This window comes from Stigmatopora nigra, chromosome 11, assembly GCF_051989575.1.
Source record: "Stigmatopora nigra isolate UIUO_SnigA chromosome 11, RoL_Snig_1.1, whole genome shotgun sequence".
NCBI lineage: Eukaryota > Metazoa > Chordata > Actinopteri > Syngnathiformes > Syngnathidae > Stigmatopora > Stigmatopora nigra.
The window spans coordinates 7977454-8004817 of record NC_135518.1 but is presented as its reverse complement, the minus strand read 5'-3'; the positions used below and the strand labels follow the sequence as shown (position 1 = coordinate 8004817).

Genomic DNA, 27364 nt, shown 5'->3' with positions numbered 1-27364 from the left:
TTGTAAAGTTCCCAGTAGAACTGTCTAAATTTGTGTTTGATTTGCTAAAAATAGTTGATATCTACAAAGAAAGCCTGCCAGTCTTCACCCGACGTATTGACGGTGGAACGCTTTGAGTTTATATTTGAAAGCCGCAGCAGAACTCTGGCATTAAGCACCTCACATGTGTTTGTGTGTAATGTCCAAACACAATGACACACAAATCAAAATTCCTCTTTTCCTCTGCCAGTTCCTTCTATCCATGTTTATCTCTCCGCACTTCCTGATGGAGGCTATAGACATCATCAAGCATGTTTTTGTTAGCAATCTGTTTTGGAGGAGTGTTTGCGTATGTGCGTTATTTGATGCCATCTCCATGTATTTTACCATACTTTATTGTGATATGACAGGTGGACAGCGACACCATTTGGAATGAAGTTCATTCATCCAGTGCGGCTCGGTTGGCTGTTGGCTCCGTAGTGGAGCTCGTCTTCAAAGTGGCGTCGGGAGAGCTGAAGGTTCGTCTACTCTTACCTAAAGTTGTGCTTTTAGTAAAGATGTGCTTGGAGGCCTTGGTTAATGAAGGAAACTACATCACTCAAATGTGTAGATGGTAGTAATAAGTCTAGGTGTGTCTTTTAAGAGGTGCTGAATATTTTGATGTATGACAATACAGGCAATGAACATACCTTAGAAAAGAATACAATCTTTTTTTCCCCAGAAAAATCTAAATAAAGCTAAGAAATGCCTATTATGTCAAGGTAATTATCAATTACAGATGTGACATTGACTCAGCCATGGTTTGAGTATAACATCAGTCTTTTTTTTTTTTTTTTTTTACAAGAGGCTTTTATCACAATCATGACACACAGTTTCTCAATTTTCCAAAACACAGACATGAACCACTGACATTTACTCCTGTGGAGCGTTGAAAGCCTAATATGTGGATATTGGATTATTTGTGTTAGCGTCTTTTATGAGACAGCTGCAACATAAATGTACTGGAACCCAAACACACCACCCGACTAGAAGTCGCCCATCCCACGGTGCCCACCGGCCAGCCTTCCTTTTGTCTGCTGCGCGAGTGACTGCTTACTATTTGAACCCAGCATGTCGCCATGCAGCACTGAGGCCCTCACAGACGCTTACGGTTCCGACTAACTGGCCAGATTTATTGGCCCGACTCGGCAACCACCTGCCGAGCAGACTTGGCACTTGCCGTTAGCGTAGTACCCGCATGCCGCAGACTAATGGCTCGATTCAAAGCGACGGTAGTTGGCCAGATACATTTCTTCTTTTTTACTTTCACACGAGGCTGTAATTAGAATTACAGTAAAAAAAAAAAAAAAACTTTTTTTTTCTAACTGCATATTTTAACCCCTCATTGAAGTTTCAGAACAGCCAGCTCTGTAATGCCAAATATTTAATATACACCAATGCTACGTTCTTTGTTCTTTAATAATCAGCAAGAAAATATGGAGGGTCTTATCTTTTTTAACAAATCCATTCATTTTTCCCAGAAATTTGTGAATGTGGTTTCAAAAACTAGACTGATGTGTTTGTAAAATAGTACATACTGACACAACAATTATATTGCATTATTTATTTGCATATTATATTGGACAGTAATATTATTGCATTGTTTTCATCTAAACGTAAAAGTGCACATCTAGTGTGAGTATTATGAATTTGGGGGTTAAAGTTGGCCCTTATTGACTTGCCCTCAGCTTAACCCGATCTTAACACATACACACGGGCTTCCCCACATGGTCATCCGAGGAGCCCGATGACCAAATTCCACCTGCGCTAACAACTGTCAGCGCCGCAGGATGCCGTAAATTGTGTCTTCCCACACCTGCGACTGCACACTCCCTCGCGTCCACGTGTTTTTGTTTCCATGTAAGCTTTCAATGTGTGGCTATTTTTCTGCTACTTAGAAAAATAATCGTCACCAACGTGTCTCATCCACCGAGTCGTACGGCCGGCTTTTTAAAGCCAGCTGTACAAGTTGTCTATCCGCTAATCTCCCGACTGGCTACTAATCCACAGCAGCTGGCTCAACATCATTAGTCCATCTTGCCTCACTTAACATCACCCTGGACATTTATCTCATGTCCCCATATAGCGCTGGGAGTCCCCCAAAAGCACTTGCCTCCAAGCAGAAGAAAAAATGCTTTTAACTCATTCTGCTGTGTGTGCGCTTGTAAAAATGTGTCTTTGTGGGAAAAAAGTGTGCCGGGGTGTTTTTGTACATGTTTGCCAACCATAAAGTCGTATTGTGGAAACATGGCGACGAGACGTTTGGTTAAAAACTTTATTCTTGTGTGTTGTGACAGAACGGTTTTGCAGTCGTACGACCACCTGGCCACCATGCGGAGGAGAGCACTCCCATGTAAGTCAAAATCAATGAAAGCCATAACAAAGGCCTTACTACACTATTGTTTTTTAAAAATTCCAAGACACAATGTGTACCATTACTACACTGAGCAAGTACTTTAGGGTAATGTTTGTATCAAAAGGAAAACAAAACAAGTCATAATTCCAGTTCTTCAAATGTTATATATACTATGTGACTTGACTCCATCCTCAGGGGATTCTGTTACTTCAACTCGGTGGCTATTGCAGCCAAACTCCTGCAGCAGAGGCTCAGTGTCAGCAAGATCCTCATTGTGGACTGGGTGAGTGCCACAGAAAACATGCAAAACTTTTGGGTTGCCCGATTGGCTCGCGAGCACACGAAGGAAATGAGAAAATTGACCAGTTGTTCTCTGTTTATGCAAGTTATATATAAGATACATAATCTTACAAAGAAAAAAAACAATTATTGGATTACACTAGAGTTTTGTGTCACTCAGTGAACGAACCTGTTGCTTTTTGGATAGGTTTTTTCTGTCTGTTGTGTTGCGTGTCACCCCACAAAACAATCCCTGCGACAGATGACTGGTAAAGGTCCTCGCAGGACATGTCGTCCAAAGCACTTTGAAGAGTGCATGACAAAGTCGTGGTTTTGTCTAGGTGGAGTGCGGCTTGTCCTGCTCGTGGCTATTCTCAGAACGCTTTGAAGGACCTTTTCATTTCCTCTCTATCCGTCTCTTTGTCTGTCTATGGCAGGACAAGTTGTTCCGCCAGAACATTATCGTGCCACTCTGCCACCAGACAACAGGGACATTTTTGGATTTGCTGTATTAAAACATTCTTCTGTAATTGACAAGAGTCTTTTAATAGACACCATATTCTTGACAATCCTTTTTTTAAATGATCTGTATTTCAGCATTTCCCTTTTGTTTTCCTTTTTTTCCCCTACATTTTTTTTATCATATTTTACATCTCATTTGGAATTCCTGTTTAGTATCATTGAAGTGCTTGAGCACGTCTAGGAATTGAACACATTTTGGATTGTGGTTCATGGAGTTATGATCAAAACAGGTGCCCCTAAAATGTACTTATTGTGTAAATATTAAGCCATAAAAGTACTCCGACAGCACTTTTACTGTCTTACAAGAACTTGGCTGTTCTTTAGAAGGCAGAAAGCATAAAACATTCCCACCAAATACCAGTTTGACTGATCAATATAGAATTGGATATCTTTACAAAGTCTCAAGAACCCTGAAATGGCCTGAAATTGAACACCAAGTCTGTCATTTTGTTTTGAAGTAGGCTTTTTAGTCAAAATTGCAGGGCTTTGACGAATTCCGACAAGTACATTCATGCAATTGTTCTTGAAGGGCTATAAACCACACATTTTTGTGCCAGCATAATTTAATATGGGCAGAAATAGTTTCTCAGCTGCACCCCTTGGAATGAAGTATATTGATGCTTGTCTCAAGGACTTTCTCATTTGAGTTAACCCGACTATTTCTTTCAATAACCAGGATGTTCACCACGGCAATGGGACTCAGCAGGCCTTCTACACGGACCCCAGTGTTCTATACCTGTCACTGCATCGCTATGACGATGGCAACTTTTTCCCTGGAAGTGGAGCCCCTGACGAGGTAGCACTCTTGACACTTTCCGAGTAACAGTGGCCATTTTGAACAAAGCATTAATGAAATGATGACTGACTCAAGGTTGGCAGCGGTCCTGGTACTGGCTTCAATGTGAACATGGCTTTCACTGGAGGACTTGAACCTCCCATGGGCGATGCAGAGTACTTGGCCGCATTCCGGTAAGGATCTGCTGGAAACACGACTCTGCCTTGAACAATGCTTTTTTTTTTTATTAGATGAAATAAATTAAGAACAACTCTCATGAAAATGTTTCAACAAACTAAAAGCTTGGCTTCAGCGCTCTCTGAAAACAAGCCAAATGGATTCACACACCATATCAAACCAAGTGTCAAATGTCTTTTAGCAGCTTTCTGGCACATAATCTATTGACAAGCAATGTGTTGATTGGTCAATGTTAGGATTGTCATTTCCATTCAGTGGGAAGATAATGGGAAGAACACGTGTGTGTGTGTGTGTTTCTGGTATGATGTCACACTATTTATGTAACTGACGCAGTTATCACCCAAAGGCCACCTTAGCAACACGAGGCGATCAAGTATCACCATTCCAAACCGCAACATTATCATAGAAAGGATGCTGTACAGTCAGGGTCATATTTCCTTGTCAAATGTGTTTAGACAAAACAACGGTTGAGAGGGGCCAGAGAAAAAACAACACCCTAACCAAAGTATAAGAACAACATAGCCCGACATAGGAATGCAGTTAATATAATGTGTGGACTGGCAGTGCTCAAACCTGGGAGAATGTACTCCATGGAAAATAGGACACGGCAGGTGGGAGTTGCTTTGCAGTGGAAATTATCCATGTAAATAACTTAACTCTGCAAATAGGATAGCAGTCATTGGTCAAATTTACCCATCAACTCTATCTAATTATATGTATATTAAGACTGAGTACGTTTATTTCAAAGTATTCAGGTAGAGAGAACATAATTCGGGATAACTGAATTATAATGTCAACCTCTCTCCATCTTTTTTTCCCCCCTTTTTCACTTTGTTTTTGGGATGCATGCCTTCTAGCCCCATACCTTCCTCTCCTACCTTTGGCCTGTGCCACGTTGCTTTTGAGGGGATCATATTTGAGCCGCAAGAAAAGCATGGAGAAAAAGATAAGAATATTGCTTCTAATGAAAACCAGAAGCAACTCTCTCTCTCTCTCTTGCTCACTCCTTCTTTCTCTCACTCTCTCTCTCTCTCACCACTTTTCACTTGCTCAATGAGAGGGGAGGAGAATTAAACTTAATTCAAAACAGCCCTCCGCCAAGCCAGATGACATGGCTTTGAAGTGTGAGTATGCGTGTGAGTGATTTTTTTTTCTTTCCCTTTTTTTGTCGCTCTCTCATTGCCTACTCTGCTCTACTTTTTTATGAACGAAGAGGGAAGCCCTGTAGCTTTTGAAATTTCACTTTCTATTGGCAGCTTTCAGGTGTACACTTCATACCAAAGCAGCTTTTTTGTACAAACTACAAAAAAAATAATTAAATAGGCCCACATATAGCAGTACAAATTTCTGTTCATCTGAAGGGTTGCAGGGGCAGCACCCTCAGCAAAGAGACCCTTGCACCCCTTTCCCCAGCCACTTCTACCAATTTATCTGGGAGAATCCCAATGTGTTCCCAGGCCATCTGCGGGATGTAATCCCTTCAGTGTGTCATTTTATTCCAGTTGGGCATGTTTGAAACATTCCCTAAGAGAGGCGTCTAGAGGGCATCATCACCAGATGCCCGGACCACCTTCTCTCACCATGGAGTAGACTCGGCTCTACTCCCAGTCCCTCACGATGACTCAACTCTTCACCCTATCTCTAAGGCTCAGCTCAGCCACTGTGTGAAGGAAACTCATTTCCGCCTATTGATTTTACGCTCTAATCTACTCTTGATCTACGTCCACAATCTATGTCCTCGTTCACGAATGAATGTTTATTTGCCCCTCCCATTCATAATGAATTGAATGTCTAGCGACCCAATGGCACCAAAATCCCTTTAATGAGTGCACACCACCAAATAATCAGAAAATGAGAAGCCTGCCATTTTATTCATCTATTTGTCTTCCTTAAAAATTCAGACCCCCAATGCCAGTTTGCAAAATGATTGCTGTAGCCTCTTACTTCCAATTTCTTTCCGGTGGGGTGGGAGGCAAGGCATCACAGCAGCTGTTTTTATCATCTGGACCAGAATTTTCTCAAGTCAAGGTTGGAAGAGGTGGACGGGATAGTTCCGAGTAAACGTGGCGGTCAAGGTTTTCCTTTTGTGTCGCGTGCCGGTCCAAATTAGCACATGTGGTGAAGTCGCAATGGGAAAAGGCCGAGTTGTTTAGTGGTTGATGGAATGGAGGGTGCCAACGTATACTCGAAGTCATTCATTGCATTTACTTTCTGACTACTCTCATAGTACCGTAAATGTTTGTGCCTGCAGAAAATCGACAGAAATGTCAAACAGTAATACTGTTCTAAATTTTTGTTTTACGTATGTATGAATTTTAACAGGTTAATTTGTATTTGTAAATAACAAATTGTGAAATAGGATATCTCTAAATACTATATTTTGTGCACCTGGGATTTGCACATTATTGACTAAAGCAGTATAACCGGAAAACAATAAGGGAAACTCCTTGCTGTGACACTCACATAGGGACTTGTCGACGAGAGGTTATCCTTCGCAAATACAGTAAATCAACTTTTCTAGCATTTTCAATATTTTTCCAGATGGCCCTGTAATTGTCTCCCCCATTGTAATCCTTAATCTTCTTTCCACAACTGTTTGTTTTCCAAGGTTTGGCCAATGCAATAAAATACCCAAACTGTGAATACCAAAAAGCCCCTAATCCTACTTTGTTCCTTGCCGAAACAGCTGTACGAATGTTATATTGTGGTAGCGATGGGTGTTGTGGTGTAGCGTTCCTAGTGTAGGGTTATAATTTGGTGGTGAACAACAGTTGGAAATCGACACAGGCCCCCTGAATTAAGAGCCCGCCGCTCATCCGCAAACAGCAAACTGTCACCGTGCCGCAAAGATCTTTTTAAACTACAGAGGACCTACACTGGAACCCTGCGGTACTCCGACACTCCCCACTAACAACACTACACGCCTAGCTATCAGTCACTCCCTCCTACCCTTTTAAAAAAAAAAAGTGTGCTCACAGCCATACCCATTAAAAGAACCACGTGTTTAGCCCTGTGGTTTCCATAGATGAAGTATGCAAAATTATAGATTGTAAGAAACTACCAAAATGTATTATTTTATGTAAAACTCTGGTGGTTTGCTTGTCAGTTTTACTGAACTCCAAATGTCGAAACTGCAAGTATAAAGATATGAACTGAATTACATATCCAAATGTGTATTGAGTGTGTAATAGTCAATGTAACTATCGCTTAAGGCTCCATGTCAACAAAAAGTTGTCATTCACCACACCCATCCACTTTTAGAAGTATCTCCTGTACTTTGCAAACATGCAATTATAACTGCCCTCGGGCCTTCTTTTTACTTAAGGAGCTTGTATTGCCGTTTCCAAATTTTCAAAATGACCATTTCTAGGCAGTCGTGCGGTGACTTTCACTTCCGCGCACACATGCTGTAAAGACAGGCCAATGCTGAGTGTGTCTTTGTATATGTAGAGAGAGAGTAAAGCTATATTATCGCAGTTCCACATCTCTATCAGTTCTTGGTAAATCTGTCCGAGCAGTCAGCAGTGAGTTTTACTTCACTTGACAGAGTAATGTTCAAATTTCAGGCAGTTTAACCCCATCAAAAGGGAATATCATAAATTTTTCGGGGTCGTTATTCGCTGATCTGGACTTTGTGGTTTTGATTGCGCTCAAGAATGGGTGGAGTGACAGTTCTTTTCTCAGGAAATGTTGTGTTTCTTGGAGCGTTTGGTGTTTGGCCTTGTCAGCAGGCGTATCATTCAGACTGCCTTTTCGCATGAATACTACAAAAATAACTTCTAATGAAATGCGGCCGGAAAAAGTTTGCCGGAGCGCTTCTTCTCGTACTTCTTGCAACACCTGCTAAGTTCTTCAGTTGAGAGACTACTTTATGTACAGAAAGTTGTGTTATTTATTGTCATATCTCGCTAACGGCATTATTGCTTCTGTGTTTAGGACGGTGGTGATGCCAATAGCCAATGAATTTGCGCCAGACGTGGTTCTGGTATCTTCTGGTTTTGACCCGGTGGATGGACACGCTCCACCTCTGGGCGGATACACACTTACCGGCAAATGTGAGTATCCAGGAAAATCATTGTGTTTGTTTTGGTTGATTTTTTGCCAAATAATCATCATTATGATATTGTATTCCATTTGATATCCCAGCCATGCAATTAGGCTCGGTTTCAACAGTGGTGTAACGTGATAACGATAAGCTACATACAGACCTTGTTCTAAATTAAAACCATTGTTCCCGAGGACCTCCATTTGCATGCGATATTTTGCGATCTACAGGGGTAAATTGGGGAGGGGTGGAGTCTTAAATGTATAGATTCCTCTGATGAAAAGATCAAAAGCTTTGACCAGCCTGAATTCAAGGCATCATATGGCTATTAACATGAAACCTGCCTCGTATAATGGCCGATTTTCTCCCCCTATAAATCCACAATGCACCTTTCTTCCTCTCCTTGATTATTACCGTTCTTTTAATCCATGCACAGGCGACTTTCCAATAAGGAAGAAAGCGCTTCTGCTTCAGCCTTCAGCCTTCACCATTCTAACTTTTTTCGCTTGTCATTTCCTGTGCTCGTAGGTTTCGGCTACCTGACCAGGCAGCTGATGGCTCTGGCAGGCGGTCGGCTGGTGCTCGCCCTGGAGGGAGGCCATGACCTCACAGCCATATGTGATGCATCTGAAGCCTGCGTCTCAGCTTTGCTGGGCAACGAGGTAAGATTTGAGTCTGTCACTTCGTAAAGCTTGTGCCGCGTGTCGGATATTCGGATAGAGACTTTCACCCTGATAGGAAGTCAGTAGAAGCACACACGTTCCCAGAAAGTAGGAGTAGGCGAGGGATTTCAGCAGAAAGGTTAATTGTGGGAGTGTGTAGCCTGGACTCTAGATCGCAGCTTTGTGATTCATGGCACCCGACAGAATAGCACAAGCCGCCTCCAGGTTTTCTTGGAGCGGATGCAGAAGCCGGAGTGCTTTTCACTTGATTTGATGTAACTAAGATAACTTCTCTCGTTAAGGCGCTACCTTGATTTAGCAAGGGAACATTGACAACTTGATGAAGATGAGGTCCAAAGTTGATGTTGCTGCAAGCAGATGTTTGTTTTTTCTAACTGTGATGCCTAATTTTTTCATCAGGTAGCTGGCAATAAATACAAGTCCTGTTCGTAGTCAATTGATTAATCTCCAAAAAATATCAACGGACTCCAGTTTAGAGAATTTCTTGACTTGTTGTCAAAGAAAGGGTTATTGTATTTTCAGATGTATCCAATGAAACATGACCTTTGAGTTCATGTGCATCCATAATTTATCCATGTTTTTGAATGTATGCCTGTTTTATGGCTTACAATATTCAAATTGTCCCTTGCTGTCACCTGAGCGCGAGCCAAAATGTCATTCTCGTAGCCTTGGCCCAACTATAAAAAAGCTGCGACTTACATTCAGGAATCTAACTTTTAATTGATGGGAGATGATTTCAGAAATAAATTCTCGGAGTCACACAAAAAACTAATTAAAATGACTATTTTCTGTTTATTATTTTATTATTCATAGTGTTCAGCATGACTCCAAGTTACAAAACTAAAAACAGCTCTGCAGTTTGGTTTTGGTGAGGTTTGCACTGTGCACTTTCCATGAGAACGACCTTCTCATCACACACACACACACTCTGCTGCGATAATAATGAATTGGACCGGGGGTGCGCGTGTAAGGTTACAGCAGCCTGCCGAGCACCAGACGTGGCGGCTTTTTTTTGGGTATTTTTTTTTGAACGAGGTCACTGGATGAGGACCTCGGAGAGAAGAAAATTCAAAAATAGGCAGGAGGCGTTGAGCGTCAATTGCCGGGACCCAGCGGGACACCCTACTTGCCCGCGCACCTTAGGCCCGTCACTGGTGCACATCTGAAAACGGTTACCCTCGCACCTCTTTCCGCGGGGTCGGGATCAAAACGCACGGGGAAGTGTGGTCATTGTTTGAAGTGGAAAGTGAGGAAACCTGTGTTTAAAGAACTTGGCTGTATTTCCATGCTGTTTCCTAAATATTTTGGTGTTGTTTTAGCATTATGCATACACACCGCAAGGTTGTAATTGCTCTCTTTGAGTTGCTATTTGTTATTCTTCCAAAAGATGAATCAGCTTTTTGGGGTCCTCAGAATGCTTAAAAATGTGCCAAATTTGGCAACAATCTATGACTTGGTAAACATTTACGTACTGTATATGTCCTAAACAAATCATACCAGTAGTTAAAGTCTCATGCCTATATAAACCAGGTTGAACATTTTCACCCTTGCAATACAATGTTGGTGGAATTTGCCATCAAAATTCTGTATAATAATGACGTGGTATAATGATACATTATTTAAGATTCCACTCCATGATACATCAAGTCCAAACCTAATTAGGGAAATGTTAACCCTGACCATCATAAATTGAATCAATGTCAACTCAATTCTCTTGATTTCCACCAGGCCAGCTGGTGATCTCACTCAGCCATGGGACAAAGAAAAAGCAGATTATTTTGATGCTCTTTGCTTTGATTACTGACAACCAGAAGGAACTTAAAATGTCCCTGATGGTATCAAAGCATGAAGCAAGTACCTTTATCATAATATCAGTGAAGGTCTCTGTAATGGTTATGGAATGTAGTGAAAAAACATCAATGGTGAATTGAGCGGAGTCTTGCTTTAGGCTGTTTTTTTCATTTTTGGTTTTGTGCTGTCCTGAATAATAAATCCATCCAGGACTACCTACTTCTACTACAGTATTACTATAACATTCTTTTTATATCAAATAATTTTTAGCTGTTAACATGCCAATCAGGCACTGTTTTGGTAAGACATTACACAGTATTACACTAGACCAGTGGTTCTTAACCTTGTTGAATCTACCGAACCCCACCAGTTCCCTATGCGCATTCACCGAACCCTACTTTAGTGTAAAATAAACAATGATTATTTTTGTAATTCAACAAACATAAATTCCTTGCAGTACTGATTGCCCAAGCGATGTCACATGATCATCTGCAGCAAGTCATGGTCGAGCCGGGCTTGTTATTTTGAATAGACATGATGAGTAGATGTGTCTTGACCTCCGCCGCACAGAGTCCACTGATCCCCTGAGACGGACTAACCGAACCCCTAGGGTCCAATCAAACCCAGGCTAAGAAACACTGTACTAGACATAACACAGATGATGGCTATAAAGATCTGATTTAGTTGGTAGCCAATGAATTAAGTCTTATCACAAGTTTTTTTCTGGTTGTTTTTCTTTTTTGCTATCAAATTTGATAACATATTAGACCAGTTTTTCTTTTATTGTCCCAATTTTAGTACCTAAAATGTGCACTGTGACCTCCCCGGCCTGTGTAACATGCACTTTTACTGCTCACCAGTGGGAGAAATATAGTACCTGGTCTTTTATTGCCGAGTCAGGACAAGTTGTGCTATAATGAGCATTAGGTTTCTTTTGAAAACAGCTCAAATTAGCCTGCAAAAACAAAAGGGGGAAGAATTCTCGCCCATCAATGTAATATAAAATGCCAAAGTCTCTGAGTTAAATAGCTTATGAGTGATGTATTGGTGACGGCCATCTTCCACTGTGAACATCGGACAAATAACGATCGCTCGCAAACAGATGTTGGCGCCACTTAGACGCACGCTTAGTGATCATTTGATAAGCAACAGGCTGATCTACTAATTGCTGGCATCTGTGTTTGAGTATGTTTTCACTGGTGTTTACAGTAAGACGCTCAAATTCACCTGTCCCCCCCTACCCTCGCCCCCCGAGGCCCGACTATTCACCCTGTTGCCCACCAATGGAAAAGATCACCTGCTTTGCACGGCACACACCATTACCTCGCTCAGTTAGCGTGACATAATCAACAAGTCTTGGTGACTGCTAACACATGTACGCGGTCACAACAGTAAACAATGGCCGCCTTGTGAGCTTTTTTCTTTTGCTGAACAAGTGGAATCCCACCCTCTTCCAATGTTTTTATTTCTGCACTCCCTCCCGGAATGTTTAGACCGGGGCGCATTCCTCGCGCTTAGTTAGTGACTTTCCCCAACGTTTGCAGGGACATTGGTCGCCGTATCGTTGAAGAGCTTGAAGCCAATCTTTGGGGGCTTCTTCTGCTTCTACTCACTATAGATTGATGTCATTCTCAAGATTCTTTGCTTCCAAACAGCGTGCATTATGTGTTTGCCATTCCTGCCAGGTGGGGGACCCCAGAGGACCCTGACATGAGCCATTAAAGTTTATAAGCATGGGGCCCAGCTGTCAATCATGCAGACAGACTGCCCTTCCCAGCCCCCATCTCTGAGGTGAGCCCCCTAAAAACCCCAGAGAACCCCTGACCTCACTTTGACGGGGAGCTCAAGCAAGTGGGCTTTGAGCGGCTGGGGTTACGCCAAGTCATTTTTTGGCTTCTGCCCAAAGGCTCCGAAGGTCGATTTGGAGCAAAATACCCCATGCTTAGAATTCTCTTTAGTGGCAAAAGTTTGACTGGAAAGGCTGGCAGTGATTGATTATGTTTCCGTGCCATTGACAGTGCAAGATGTCTAATCCATCTGCCTGGGAGGGTTGGCAGAGAATGATCGCTCTCTCAGTGAAATTATTTTGGATGTATACTCAGTCAATGGAATTGAAGGAGTATTTTGCACTCACGTGATCTTATATTCAGAATTCATTTTCCTTGTGGCCTACCCTCATAAGTCATGCTGGAACCCATTGCAGCTAAGGATGGGTAAAAGACAGATTACACCCTGAATTGGTTGCCAGCCAATCGCAGTGCACAAGGATACAAACAGCCATGTATAACCTACCATTCACCTATCAGCCTACCATGAACATTTTTTTAGAATGTGTGAGGAAACCGGAGTACCCAGAGAAAATCTACCAAGACATGGATTTTTATACAATTTTATTAAATGCATTTTCCAAGTTAGGTATTTTATCGAACACTATTTTATCTGATTCTATAACACAAGGATCCCCAAGCCTGTACTCAAAGGTCATTCTCAGGACATTATGTTCTTTAGTGGTATATAGGCAAGAGAGCATATAGTACTCTTCTGTTCCTATGGATATACCCGATCTATTAATGTGCTAAGGACATAGTGTGGCGTGACACAACGGGATTAAAGTATCCTTCTCCCCACACTGCTGCTTCCTTCTCCCCTGTGGACCCCTCCCACACTCTGTTTGTTCAAATTAAAGAACTATTCCAACCTGGCTGAAGGAATCCAACTGCATCGTCCTCATCTTAGTCCTTAACTTTATATCCCCTGTCACAAAAATGTCACCCATGTGTACATCTCTATTTATTGTTCTATTTTTAATCCACTGAATTTATTGGTAAAGGATGTGTCATGATGTGTAGTCTGAAAGCGTGTGTTTGAACATTCCAGACTTGGCGTGTATATTTTGGTGCGCACAGGCAGTTTCCATGTGTGTGTCCTTGGGGTGGGTCATTGTACAAAGAACATATTGTGGCTTTTTTTTTGTCATAACGTAGCAGGGCTCGGGGTAGGTGTGGAACTGCCGACCATTTCAAACGTCTGCAGCTTTAGTTGCCATTCCATTTCTTGGATCGTTGTCCAAATTCAAAGGTGAACTGGAGGTTACTGCAGTTCAAGTGAGGTTACATCTGCTCACCTGTGATGCTGGATTTCCACTGAACAGTTCCAGCGACACCAATTCCAGTTCACCTTGAACATTTTCTTTCAGATTGTTGACATTTTGTCTTGTGTTTGTTACAGTTGGAGCCTCTTCCAGAAGAGGTGATGCATCAGAGACCAAATGCCAACGCCATCCAATCAATGGAGAAAGTTCTCGAAGCTCACAGTGAGTGCATCTTCTAAGTCATACTTTATTATTGTCATGTGACAGCAGCCATTGTGCATCTGATAAAGACTATCTATTATTTCGTGCAGGTAAATACTGGCGCTCGCTACAACGCTCTGCCTCCACGCTCGGCTGCTCATGGAGCGAAGCCCGAAGACGAGACAATGACGAAGCCGAAACCGTCTCGGCGATGGCGTCGTTATCTGTCGCCAACAAGCACATCGGAAAAAGGTGTTTCTAATGGGCCTTCTGGCTTTCAAGTTTGTATGGAAAACTTATGCGCCACATAAATCAGATTTTTAAGCTTATATTTCAACATTAAGTACAGGGATGATTCTTTTCTGTTTTTCCCCCCAAGGCCTATAGTGGAACCAATGGAAGAGGACGCCCCAATGTAAGGAGGTTTCATTGCCTTTCGTTTTTTTGCGTGTTGCCCTCGCATCGTGTCGCTTCTCAATACCACTCCTCCCCCACTTCCTGTATTTTCGTGGACATGCAGAGAGGGATCGTAAAAAAGCATGATGACGTAAATCTACCTTGCAAGGTCCCAAGCGACTTAAGGCTCAACTAGTGGAAGATGCCACCGTTGTGCAACCTTTAGTGCCAGTAATTTTCCAACACTCGTCTCATGTTCTCATGTACTTTTTTTGAACGGACATTCGGAGAGTCTCCGTCCTGCTTTCTAGTCCTTTTTTTTTTCCTCGTGCACGTTTTCATCGAAACCCACCGGAGGATGTTAAGAATGTTACTCTGCACTAAGGATGGAACATTCCTGCTTTTTGTGTTGATTATCGGAAAGAATGAAACAAAGAGATCATCATTTTTTTCCAACGTGGTCCGCAGGTGTTCTCTTTCCAAAATTATTGACAGTGAAAGATAAAAAAAATAAGATTTTGTGCCTTTTTTGTTAGTGTTTGAACAATATAGATATTTTTTGGATACTTGCTTAACTCATCGTCTGTCATAGATGACAATAGATTGTCCATTTTTAACTGGGAGGATTTCTTTCATTGTTAAAATGGCTGGATCAGTGTCAAGAGTGCCCTTGATTTCAAGAGATATGCCTTAAAACTGGGATCACCCCAATTCTACAAAACTTGGCCAGGCATCCAAACTGCGTATTATTAGGCTTGTTGACGTTACATTCCCGCCAGCAAGACTTTTAACTCTGCTTTTACTTGTTTTTCCTCCTCTCATCAATTTGAGAAATATCCATTGGAGTTGCCAGGGAGGTCGTTGAAAGTAGCACACACTGTAAAAAATAAAAAAGCACTGTGTTCCACATTAATACACATTTAAGGAAGAGAAACAATTGGCAGGGATGATTTTTCCCTTGATCTTAACGCTATTGAAAACTACTCGTCTAAAACAGTATTTTTTAATAGCCTTGAGTTAATGGAATGCAAAAAATACATGTATTTATTATTAAACATTATTATTATTGATCTTCCAATTTTTTTCAACATACAGCCATTTGTTCATCCTCACTCTATCAATAGAATTGTGAACTTTCGTCTAGGGGTGTCGTTAATATACGATTATAAAATTAAATAAAATTAAACTAAGTGTCAATAATATTAGAAGGTCAAATGATGTGGAACATAGTGCATTTCCAACACTTACTAAGATGAATATTTCAACAAAACAGCGTCCCAGTAAATGTTTGAACATGTGAGGGCAGAACGTGTCATTATGACAACCTCGATATACCACCTGGGAGGTTCCAGAGGGGCAGCTGCTTCAACATCTGCAGCCCAAATGTCTGCTTTTGGTGAATGTGGCAGGTGTGTTCATCTAATACACTCAACACATGTTGGGGTTTTATTTGTTTTGTTTTTTAAATCATCTTAATTATGTTTTTTTTTTCTTACGTAGTGAAGAAAGCGTATATGGTGATGCCTTGAGAGATGAATCTAATGTGTTGGTGACCATACCCATAGTTCAAAACTATATAAAGCAATGAAAATAGTATAAATCAGTTGCAAAATCCCCAAAAAATTAATCAAAACATTTTTGTTAGCATTAAAGTAATGTACTTTATTTTGTCATTTTAAATTTGCAACAGCCATATTAAGTATGTTAATGAGTTTTTCCAGTCATAAGAAAGTACATTTTATCATAAAAGTAACCTATTTAAACTTGGGGATGCTACTTAGTTGCCTCCTTGAAAAAAAATATATAATATTAATCATTCTCTCACTGGCTGCCACTGACAGCCATAGATGTCCAATCCATTTTGACTGAGAGGGAAAAATACATTAGTTGATAATCTAGTGGCAGTTTTACATATTTGACAAGCATAGATAATAATTACAGTGAATGCAATATTCCTGGCAGGTTTTTTGAGGACTGTGTCATCCTCCCATCATGGCAGTGACATTTTTTGTTCTTGTATTTTTATCATTTTGTATATTTTGTTTATATTGCCTTGTTGTGTTTTCAAGCTGACAAGACTGATGAGGGTCCGGAAAATAGACTGAGGGGTTTTTGTGTGGGCAAATGTTTCTACTTTGTATACAATTGTGTATTGTCTGTTCATAGTAGAGTTCTATATATATGAAAAAGAAATGATTACTATATTCTATAACGACTATGTACGTATATTGTACGTTCCACGCAGTAGGCCCTTAACGGGGGTTGTTACTGAAGCCTCCGATCGCTTTCCTTGCTTTCGGTTTGCTGTCCTTTTGCGCTTATTATGGGCTGCCTTTTTGCTCAGCGATGTCACCTTTTTGGACTCGTTCATTCCGCTTCACGTAGTCGCGCACATATTTGTACTTTTCCAGATTCTTCTCATCTTTTCCTGTCTTTAGATTTTGATTGTAGAAGAACATGCGTTTTTTGTTACATTTTAGTAATTGAAGAACCCTGAGACCAATATTATTAAACTTGGATTTTACAATTCACAACCTGGACTATATGTCGTGGTCTAAAAATATTAGAATTTTTTGTTAAAAAAATAAAAGGAAACATTTTAGTGGGGTCTTAATGTTTAAATTCCATGCAGGCAATCAACAATTTTTATAAGAGGTCAATTTTCCATCATCTCTCTGTCAGACTCCTCTTATAAATAATGAATATATATGAAACACCAAGCCGCAGGAGTGTGATTTGTCACGATACTGCTTGTAAAAATGAGTTGGGAATTGAAATATCCCAGCTCCCCCGTGCTTTCAGGAGCTGCTTTTCTGCTCCAAACCGTTGCGCGATCTTCCCAGAAGCTTTTTCACAGCGGTGCCAGTTATCAAAACAGTGGCAGACTCTGGTCCTCTACCGTCGAATGATTTCCTTTCTCCAACGGAGCCAAAACTAGCAAGCGTCTGACGACTCTGTCTTTCTGGCTTCGCCTTTAGTCTTAACACAAAAGTCTAAACTTGTGTAAAATGTGCAACATTCCCATTTCTTTGAATTTCCATTTATTAGGAGGATGCATATCTTAGTGCTGGGAACTTTTTGAAGCAATTGTCACAATACGCAATTGTCACGATACAAACTTAGTGATGATGATGACTCAATATGACCCGTCTTAAAAATATATGTAAAAATCAGAACATTCTCTTTTTCCATTTAATTAATGGCATGACTGTATATTAAACCTAAACTTGATTATTTTTGAGTTTCAGATTCAAGTAACCACCTGTGAAGTAACACAATGGAAGGTCTAAAATGATTCGCTGGCAACAAGCTGGCGATGAAAGAAGCCCACTTTTGCTGCTCAATTTCATTCATTAAAAGCAACAAAGTCAACCAAGAAATGAATGTTTGCTGCCACAATTGGGTATTTAGTGTCTACAGAGTCGTCCAACCTGACATGATTTATTGTAGCTATCGATCTGGCCTGAGGTCAGCCATTGAGTAACAGCAACAAGGGTCCCCCAGTAGCGTTGACGGCATTTCGCCACCCATCGGGGAAGGTCAGAGGTCGGAACTTGTCTCCAAATAAACAGACGAGAATCCCCGTCGGTGCTGGAACTAACGCAAAGACAACACATTTCAAAAGCAAATACAAGCACCTCACCTCCTCTCAAATAAACACATTCCAGTGTGCCTTTGTCTCAAGTCTGAATTAAGAGACTACGAGTGTCAACAACAGCCGGCATTAGCGGATTCTGTGAGCCCGTCAGATTGTGTAAATCAGGGAGACGTCAAACGCATACAGATTTTCTGCCACGGACGTTGAAAGACGTCCAATCCATTTAAACGGGCATGGTTGGCAGCCATCGCCTTCATTAGCAGTAAATGTGATAATTCATCATCTAAAACCGCGCGGAGACGCATAACCCCGTGACCCGACCGCAAAGTCGGGTCATAGTAGAGGTGGAGAACGTCGCTTCTTCCTGAAGGCCTGCCCGCAAGATGGCGGCCGGCATGCCCCCACAATAAAGCGCCGAGATGTCATCCCGTTTTAAATTATGGCGGCACCCCCCTCGAAGCTTCACTATCTTCGTTTTCCTCTTTGCGACGTTGCGGTCTGCGGCCTCGGCGTCTGCCGTCGTCAGTTCTCTCTATCATTACGCAGCCACCCATGCGTGTGTGAGTGTGTGTGTGTGTATGTGTGTGTGTGTGTGTGTGTGAGTCGTGAGGCCGCATCCATCCAGCTGGACTCATCACACAGCACATTTTAATTGCAGGTTGCAGTGTCTAAATGAGTGATGCCGCGAGACTAATTACAGATGACGGCCATTACGATCGTTTTTGGAGCGTCCGCAAAAGAGGCGTGGAAAATGGAGACCGGAGTCAAGAGTTGGCGGTGGACATCAATCATGAGAGCAGACAAGTAAATGTTAATGTCCTTTTTTTCCCTAATGTAATTTGTTTTTTATGTGTGTTAACGTTGGTTTGTGTTTATTTGCAAGATAGCAGTAGTCGAGTCGGTATTTATCAAGCAAATCGGTCATCTTTTAAACCTCTGCCGCAAAGTGTATACGCAAAGCATCTTTTAAAATAGTCTTGTCTATTTTAATAACTCATTTACTGTTTCCTCATCATTCAAATTGGAATGTTTACTGTAAATTATATGTAAAATTGTCAGTTATGTTTTCCAACTGGACTGACGCCGCCACTAACTTTCAATTTAGATCTTTCTTCTTCTTTTAATTTATCATAATTTTGCTGGATCATTTTTTTGGCCTTGGTCTATTCCATTTAGAAATATTTATATATTTTTTTTAATTACAAGTGGATGTCAAATAAGGGCCTCAAATATTGTTTTGAGTTCCTCTCCTGTGAATGTAATCAAATATTTCAGAAAGAAAAATCATACAATAAGAATATAAATCATTCCTTTATGAAAGAGACAGAAGTTCTTTCCAAAAGATGTTCGTTCCACTGGTTTGAGTGCAGCTTGTGAGTCAGATTATGTTTGAGAAGCTACGCACACGGGACTTTACGACCGCGGTAGTTTAGTCTGCTGTTGGGTGAATTGTTTACAAATGGAAAGAGCGGTGTAACTGGCACGGAGCCTTGAGGTACACCCTTATTTCATTCGCTACCATTGACGGGAAAAAGCCACCCAGTCAAAATGGATTGAATGCCTATCGTCGTCAATGGCAGTGAAACAACAGCAAGTCTCCCTGTTCAAATATTCGTGCTCAAGTTGTTATTTCGCCTCCGTTTCCTGTCCTCTTCGGGGGTGGTCCGGCATGGCCGGCGAGTAAAAGTCTAAACACAAGTATGCGATTGGGCTCCTGAAATAGTGCGACCTTCTGACTCGCGCTGACCTATGCGGCCATCGCTGCTGTTAATGAGCCCAAGGGAAATTCTGCTCATCCCTGAACAGAAAAAACAAGCCCAAGGCACCTGCCTGAAGGGCCCCCGCGGACCTCTTCCATCAGGTTTTTGCAGCCCGGGGAGAAGCGCAGTAAAAGTAATCCAAACAAATAGTCCAGGAGACACAAATTGTAAGAAAAGAAAAATAAAGCATACAAAGATGCTATTCAAAAAAAGCCTTGGAAATATTCCTCGGTTGGATGTCGTGTTCCAGGCTGAGCTCTCACAGAATGTGTAATTATTGTTTGGCTTAAGTTAGAAATAAAGACACTGATCAGAGATGATTACTTCAGGGATATGCAGGATGAGCGTAATGGAAAATAGAAAAGAAAAAATGCCAAGTAAATTTTGCATCCAAATTTGAAATGCAGACTTTTTTCTTTTGCTTCTTTGAATGCGACTGTCATGATGAGTCATGGTGGATTTCAGGTCAAATAAATATAGCAAAGACCAGTTACTACCTTTGTTGACATGACAAAAATGTCTTTGCGTGATCAAGATTTAGAGCAAAAATGCTATTGACAGGAACTGACAGTTTCAATTATAACAAAAGTGTATTGCTTTCACGTCAGGAGAAAAAATAAGCTCAAAATCACACTAGAATACGTTCAATTTCAAAGATTAATTTGAGACGTTTGTTGTTACAACGTGGTAAGGGTCACAATTTAACCTTCCAATGTTATCCTTATATGTTTGACATTCTTCCGTGATAGGATTCATAATTTTACATGAGTTTTACATATAACCTGAGAAGCTTGAGATTTATTTTCATAAATTTCATGTATGCCACATGAGTTCTATGAATAATGTAAGCAGTTTTCTGAGTTAAAAGGATAGGTTTAACATTTTCCAACTTTTGTTCATCTTTGGAATTGAAAGATATAGCTGTCATTGGAGTTGACTGATTTTTATATGTGATTATGAATGTAGTAATACAGGAAACATATTCAAACACTAGTTGCAGGGTGTGCACACTTTTACTTCTCATTAGCAGTTGTTTTGGTTTCTATTTGATTGCACAAATTTGACATTTCTATCATAGTTCTCATTTTTCAACACCACATACACCTGGCCTTTTAACAGGGATATTTATACTGCACATTATATATGATTTGATGACTGACACATAACATATATATACACTACATATACGTTTCTACAATCATAAGTCCCAGATGTAAAGTACTTTGACACCCCATCTGTAAACAGGCGGTGAGACCAAAGCAGGATTTTGGCAACGACAAGCCTCGCCTTCAATCTCTTTTCATCGAATGTTAGTATTTGCTCGCAACACTTTTAAGGGGGTGCCGAGTGTAAACCTCCACTTGATTCCATTTGCCTGCTAATGAAAGTTTTGTAGCTTTTTTCCATCTGATTTTACAGGAAACATCTGGACGCGTCAGCCCAGCGGACTACGCCGTGTGGCCTCGGGCGATGGCGTGGCGCTTAGCTGTGAGGGTCTGCAATAATGAGCGGGTATAAAAGGGGCTCATGCCAGGAAGTAGGTTGGGATCTTAGACCATCGCGTCATAAGTCCATGCACAATATGTGCTCACCTGTGATTTTTTTTAAATAGACCTATTGTGCCCTCATTGAGTATACAATGTAAAAAGGGGCGTGCTGTCTGTTGTATATTCCAGATCAGCATTACAGCACTGAAATATGTCCTCCTTTTATATATCATTACTATATACACTTTTATATCTATGTACCAAAGTCCTTTATTTGGTGTTTAAACAAATACATGATTTGCAAAATCAAGATAAAACTGGATTTTTGATGGGGGTTGAGTGGGTGGTTAGTGCGTCGGCCTCACAACTCTGGGGTCCTGGGTTTGATCCCCCAGGTCGGTCCTCCTTTATGGAGCCCCGGGCTTGCTTGTGCCTCCCACATTCCCCCAAAAAACTACATTGTAGGCTGGTTGAACACTCTAAAATGCAACTTTCTTGTGGCCTGTGATTGGCTGGCCTCTCATTCAGGATGTCCTCCTTCCTGGTTAGCCTAGTTAGCTGGGATAGTATCCAGCACCCCCACAATCCTAGTGAGAGTGAGTGGTTTGCAAAATGATGAATGAATATCTTTTTTACTACAAGGGGGAATAAAAATGCATTTTCACGCAACATGCATGTAAGATAAGACTTTTGTGCAATTGCCAACTGATCAGATTGAATAATAGTGTTTTTTTTATGTAATAAAGAGGTTGGAAAATAACAATTGACCTTTTGCAAAAAGCTCCACGCCCCTTACACACTGTTCATACAGAGCCTCACTCTGACATATCAGAATCAGGAAACAAATTAAGCCAATTACAAGCAGGTGCAAACTGTTAACCACCTCCCACAACAGAGTCTTTCCAGAAAGTTTGCAGGATGTCCAGGAATCACTAGCTTGTATCAAACATGTTGTTTGGAAATGTTTTTCAAGTTTAACAAATAGATCTTATCAGTGAGTTCAGGGAGCAAGTTGCAGTTGTCACAAATGGAAAAAGAAGAAGATCCAGCACAGAAGCTTGAGTGAGGTAAGCATTTAACCCCTTTTCTGCCTACTGATAGATACACAGACCATTTTGGACATCTGATAAAAAAAATACTGTTAGTCTATCAATATCAATGCAGCCAATGAATTCATGCTTCCTTGTAATGCTAAAAAAATGCACCACATTTTCTTGAAAAATATGTTTTAATAAATAAGCAAAAATGTACAAACAAGACTTTAGAAAGAGCGCACAGGGGTCACGGTGGTCTCTGTCAATTTGTTTTGAGATCTTGAAAAACTCTTCAGCGTTCAGGGAACAAATGATGAATAGATTTTCATCCTTTTCCGTACCATTTCTAAGCCATCGTCCCAACTATCATGTCCATAGGCTCCTCAATAGTCCATTTTGTTTTTTATAGACAATCTGGAAGAGAAAAGCGGAGGAAAAATGATTATTATCTTACAGGTTGATTGTGTTGAAATCACATTCAGGTGAAATAATAAGACTGCTTTATCTTTTTTTTCAAAAACAAATAAATTCCATGGCTTAGTTCAAAAGGATTGGACGTTTCTGGCTGTCAATGGCACTAAAACATGTTTAGTTCAATGACAGCCAAATAGATGAGATCATTTCATCCTTTATTTTTTCTTCTCGCAAGAGTGTCCTTACTCAAAATACTGTGTTCAATGAAAGCTTATGTTTTTTAATTTTATTATGATTATTATCATCCGGCATTATACTGCTTTGCCACACATCCCTGTGGCGTGTGAGGCCTTTTGCAGCTGCACTTGGCTGTTAGACGCTCGAATGCGTGTAATAAAAAGAAAAAAACACATTTTGGACTGGGGGAGGATTTGCATTTAAATATATTGTTACTACCTTCGTATACTGTAGAGTAGTTAACTACATATCCTTGTGTATGTTTTTCCCTTTTTTGTGCAAATAACGGCCACGGATGACATTCTCGATGCTGTGAAATAATATTATTTACTGTATTCTTTTTCTTTGCATGCAAAAATCCCCCATAATGTTTCCAACAGCATGGTTGTCATGTGAGTGAATACATTATTTAAATGGAGAAGTTGGATCAGATTGTTGTTGCTTAAGGATTAATGGTCATTTTGATGTTTTTCATTTGCTGTTCTATTCCTTTCGTGAATCAAATGCAACAAGACTGCACATTTTAAACTCGATATAGTTCATGTAATGGGGGGATCATTTTCAATTTTGTCACATTTTGCATTGTTATTGTTGTTTTTGGCATTATGGTGTTTAGGCTTGAGTTTTGAAATTAATTTTAAACCTTCTCTTGTTAATATTCTGTAGGGGATGTTTAAAATGACTATCAGGGTAAAATTTCAAAACGATAAATAGGAACCCACCATTTTTATTTTGTGTTTGGGTAAAATTACTGGCCTCATTCCATTCTCAAGGCATAGAATCAAATTATTCAGTTTTTCAATCTATTTTTACATTCAATCCAAATTGTTCCTGTATTTTTGTATCATTATTTATCTTTCCAAATCAAAGAATAGGCACCTCTGCTCAATAATAGCTATAAAAATGTCATAGACATATTGCATGAAAGCAAGTTAGTGTGATTTATTGGGTAAAATAAGAACATTCTTATACAAATTATCTTTTTTTTTTAATAGTCTGAGTAAAAGGCTCGTATTCGTTTGGAACAGTAACAGATCCAAATTGGGAGTTAGTTAACTCACCTCTCCGTCCGTCGGTCGTTCAGTGCGATGCGGACATGGACCAGGCGCCCTCCATCCTCCACACGGAGAAGGCGTAGCTGAGTCTCTCGTGGGCCACGTAGCTACAGCTGGACATCTTGTTGTCCATCTCGTCACTTTGCAACACCTGACATAGGAAATCGATGTAGCGCGATGCCAGTTTGAGCGTCTGGATCTTGCTCAGTTTATCCGACGGCAGCGTGGGGATGATTTTACGCAGCGATGCGAAGGCCTCGTTGAGGGACTGCGTCCGCTGACGCTCGCGCACATTGGCCAGCACGCGCTGATTCTGGAGTTCTTCGTACGATTGGGGTCCACCGGAGCCGGTGGAGCCGGTGGATCCGGCCGGGCTGGGTTTTTTGCCACGCTTGGTGAGGGGCGCCGGGCTGCCACCGCCGCTGCCGCTGTCGTCAGCGCCGGACTTCTTGCTGGGCCTCCGCTTGCGGGCGCAGCGCTTGTTGTTGGGCCGCCGGCGCTCTGGTTCCTCCTCGCTGGTGGTGGCCAGGCTGTCGGTGGGGGACAGCGGGGAACTCGAGCCCTCTTCCATTTCTCGCTTGAAGAAATGCAAGGGCAGCGAGGAGAACACGGCGTCCACCTTGGAAGCCGTGGTGACGAGTCGAAAAAAGCCCCTTTATAACCCCTTAAAAAAGAAAAAAAAAGTATCCGACAAGATTTGAAGAAAAAAGCCCAAGCCCGATCCAAGTGGCCCGGCTTGCTCAAGAGCACAGATGTGGCCACTGACTGGAGTTTGGCATGACTTCTCCTCGAGCGCGCAGGAAGTTTTTCCCTAACTTTGGAGGGGGGAACCTCATCCATGGTTTGGGATGCTAAATACTTGGGAGGCTGGAAGGGGAGGGATTTTTTTTCTTTTTTTTTTTTTTTGCAGCTGGAGGGGGAGCTTGAAAAGAGGATGAGGATGTTGCGCGCCCTCCTATCTTACTTAATAGTATTTATACACTCGAATGCAAGTACAGTGTGAAAGATAAAGATGAGTGCAGAACAAATAGGGAAACGTGGAAAAGCTTGAAGGTGGTCATAGCCAATAAGGACTGTTTGAATGATTTTTGGGAAAACCAAGTGTTTCTTTACATGGAAAGGGACTTCAAAAACATAGCTTAAAGGCCATACATTAACATTTTGAGGCTGTCATGTAGGCCACGATATATACATACATATAAATGCCCCTATTTGAATGACAGATTTCAATTATTATTGTTTTTCAAATGCTTCTGAAAGCCAGAAAGCAGGAGATCATCCTAAATTTGTCTATGTCCATGTCTCCATGTTGTTCATCTGACATGTCATGTTTCTTCAGCACACATGGCTCACATTATAGCTTCAACTTAAGCCAAATCAGCTGACTGGACTGCCATAACGTAATGCTTAAAGTAACTGGAAAATAAATCATAAATACTCTTCCATTGCTCTGAGGTTGTAGAAATGATACTTGTTCTAGTCTAAGAACAAAAATGATGACCCAATAAATAATGTTTTTTTATTGCTCGTTAATTAGGCTTATTAGTTCTCAAATCGAATCCGTCATTAGTCGAGCCGCACATTAGGAAGCAATTTGGCTCATTTACACTCCCAGAACTTCAACAAGACATTCTCAAGTGTCCCTAGTGAATATTTGGGTAGCGCCGGTGGCTGCAAATGAAGTAGAACCAAGTATTCTGTCTACGGATGTTGGATGGATCAATTTATCATATTCCGTGCCAAAGACTAGGTTACGTTCCAAGTTGTTTTCAGAGGAAGGGGTCTAAGTAAGTTTAAAACCGAACTACAAGTCTGTAGACAAGGTTAACTTGCTCCCACCCGGCCCACTTCAAAAGGAGTAGAGAGGATAACATTTAAAACATGTTTTTATTTTAGTTTTTTTAATGGGCACTGAAGGTCCAGATGAACAAACTGATCCGTCAGATTTTTTTTAAAAAGTGAATTTAGGCGAGCATTACGAGATCATGAAAGTTGATTTTTGGAAAATCGGTCTGATGCCATCCAGTCCTGACAAGTACGCAACGCATCCTTTTGTCTTTTGCCGCTTTTCAACTGAATCGGGACCCCATGGGATGGGAAAATGGAAGACTGACTACAAACATTTGCTGATTCTGGAAAGTCTTTTGAAGTCGACACAGAAGCCCCCCCACTATTCCCCTCTCGCATATGTGAGTGACGTTATGGAAGAGATGATTTGTTAGCGGCCTCCGCGAGTGGAATTTTGCCGTGCGTGTTTCTCCTCCTTCTCCGATTCGACTCGGCCTTCAAGCCCCGCCGCCGACGGCGGTGACTCTCGCCCCGAACGATCTGAAGGCGAATGTGTGCTCTGTATACATTATCACCTGATTATCTACACCTGTCTCTGGGTGCGTGCCCTCCGCTGTGTATGTGTTTAAGTGTTTCAAGATGATCTTTGGCAGAGGAAGCCTCCAGCTGCTTCTCATTGCTCACAATACACACTGTCGTTTACCAGCCCCGCAATCACTTTTCAAGCTACTTACGGCCCCACAGATGCTATTGGAGCGGCTATTTTGCATCCATACTGATACCAAATATGATTCACTACTAAATACGATCTCACTTCAGCCATCTCGTACTGTTCTTGCACTGGATGAGCGTCCGTCCAATCCAATGATCCCAGCTTTGCACCAGTGGTTTCCAAACCTTTAATACCTTGTAGCACCTCCAAAATTACCAACAGGATGAAAACTGTAATAGGACCGTGTGTTCAAGAACAATATGACTTAAATACATCTGGATATACAACTCGATTATTGCCATAAAGTGCCATGAGGTTAAATCTCAGTAAATACTGCTTAAATGGGATTGAAATATTCCCTCATGTACCCAAAGACTCCCTAAAGTGACCTTAAAAAATGTTCGAATCTGCTGAAGCATTCCATGCGACTGTTGAAAATACTTGTAGATGTACACAAATACTCCATACAGTAACCTAAAATTAACTTTCTTAATTGTACTGAAACATTCCTTAAATTGATTTAATTGCACTCAAATATTCAGTAAAGTGAACTAAAACTAAATCAACTGCTGCTAGATCTTCATTTGTGAATCTGCTGTCATTTTTGCTTATGATGTTTCCGATCTTAATATTGTTCTTCACTGTAAAGAAAAATGAACTTCCATAACTGAGATGTGCTGTTTTAGGGGTACAGGTATTGTTGGATATCTTTTGTTGTTCTCATTGGCATTTTGGCATTCGAATTTGTGGGGGAAAACAAATAGACGCATCTGTTCCACGGCGCATTGCTTTTCCAGTAAAGTGTGACTCACCCTGGTCATTCCAGAATAACAACTCTCACGTCAGCCTTGATTGCAAAGTTAATTTCGAGATCAGTTGACACCAGAGGATTACATCACGTCAAAGGAATAACGCTGTGATTAA

The 27364-nt window shown here is 41.1% G+C and overlaps 2 protein-coding genes across 9 annotated transcripts in view; one reads left to right on the top strand and one right to left on the bottom strand.

Annotated features, from left to right (window-relative positions):
- The window catches only part of LOC144204183 (histone deacetylase 4-like), a 61319-nt gene extending 42507 nt beyond the window's left edge, over positions 1-18812 (top strand). For 6 of the 8 annotated variants that reach the window (XM_077727995.1, XM_077727996.1, XM_077727997.1 and 3 more), the window contains 11 exons: positions 390-497; positions 2316-2371; positions 2570-2657; positions 3852-3971; positions 4047-4144; positions 8085-8203; positions 8722-8855; positions 13896-13980; positions 14070-14211; positions 14339-14374; positions 18612-18812. In XM_077727995.1, the coding sequence (XP_077584121.1) occupies positions 390-497; positions 2316-2371; positions 2570-2657; positions 3852-3971; positions 4047-4144; positions 8085-8203; positions 8722-8855; positions 13896-13980; positions 14070-14211; positions 14339-14374; positions 18612-18633 (1008 nt within the window). In that variant the 3' untranslated portion in view covers positions 18634-18812. Of the gene's footprint in view, positions 1-389; positions 498-2315; positions 2372-2569; positions 2658-3851; positions 3972-4046; positions 4145-8084; positions 8204-8721; positions 8856-13895; positions 13981-14069; positions 14245-14338; positions 16890-18611 lie in introns of those variants that run through there. The other 2 variants (XM_077727993.1, XM_077727994.1) reach the window with 2 other exon arrangements.
- Positions 18813-22258: 3446 nt separating this feature from the next.
- Positions 22259-24750, bottom strand: twist2. The gene is made up of 2 exons (XM_077728120.1): positions 23947-24750; positions 22259-22648 (listed from the first exon to the last, which is right to left on the bottom strand). Exon 1 carries the CDS (start codon positions 24509-24511, stop codon positions 23966-23968), a length of 546 nt encoding a protein of 181 aa, XP_077584246.1. The 5' UTR covers positions 24512-24750; the 3' UTR covers positions 22259-22648; positions 23947-23965.
- Positions 24751-27364: the final 2614 nt, after the last annotated feature.

Coding starts and splice junctions, on each gene's coding strand:
- twist2 (XM_077728120.1), bottom strand. CDS start 24,511: ATGGAAGAGGGCTCGAGTTCCCCGCTGTCCCCCACCGACAGCCTGGCC.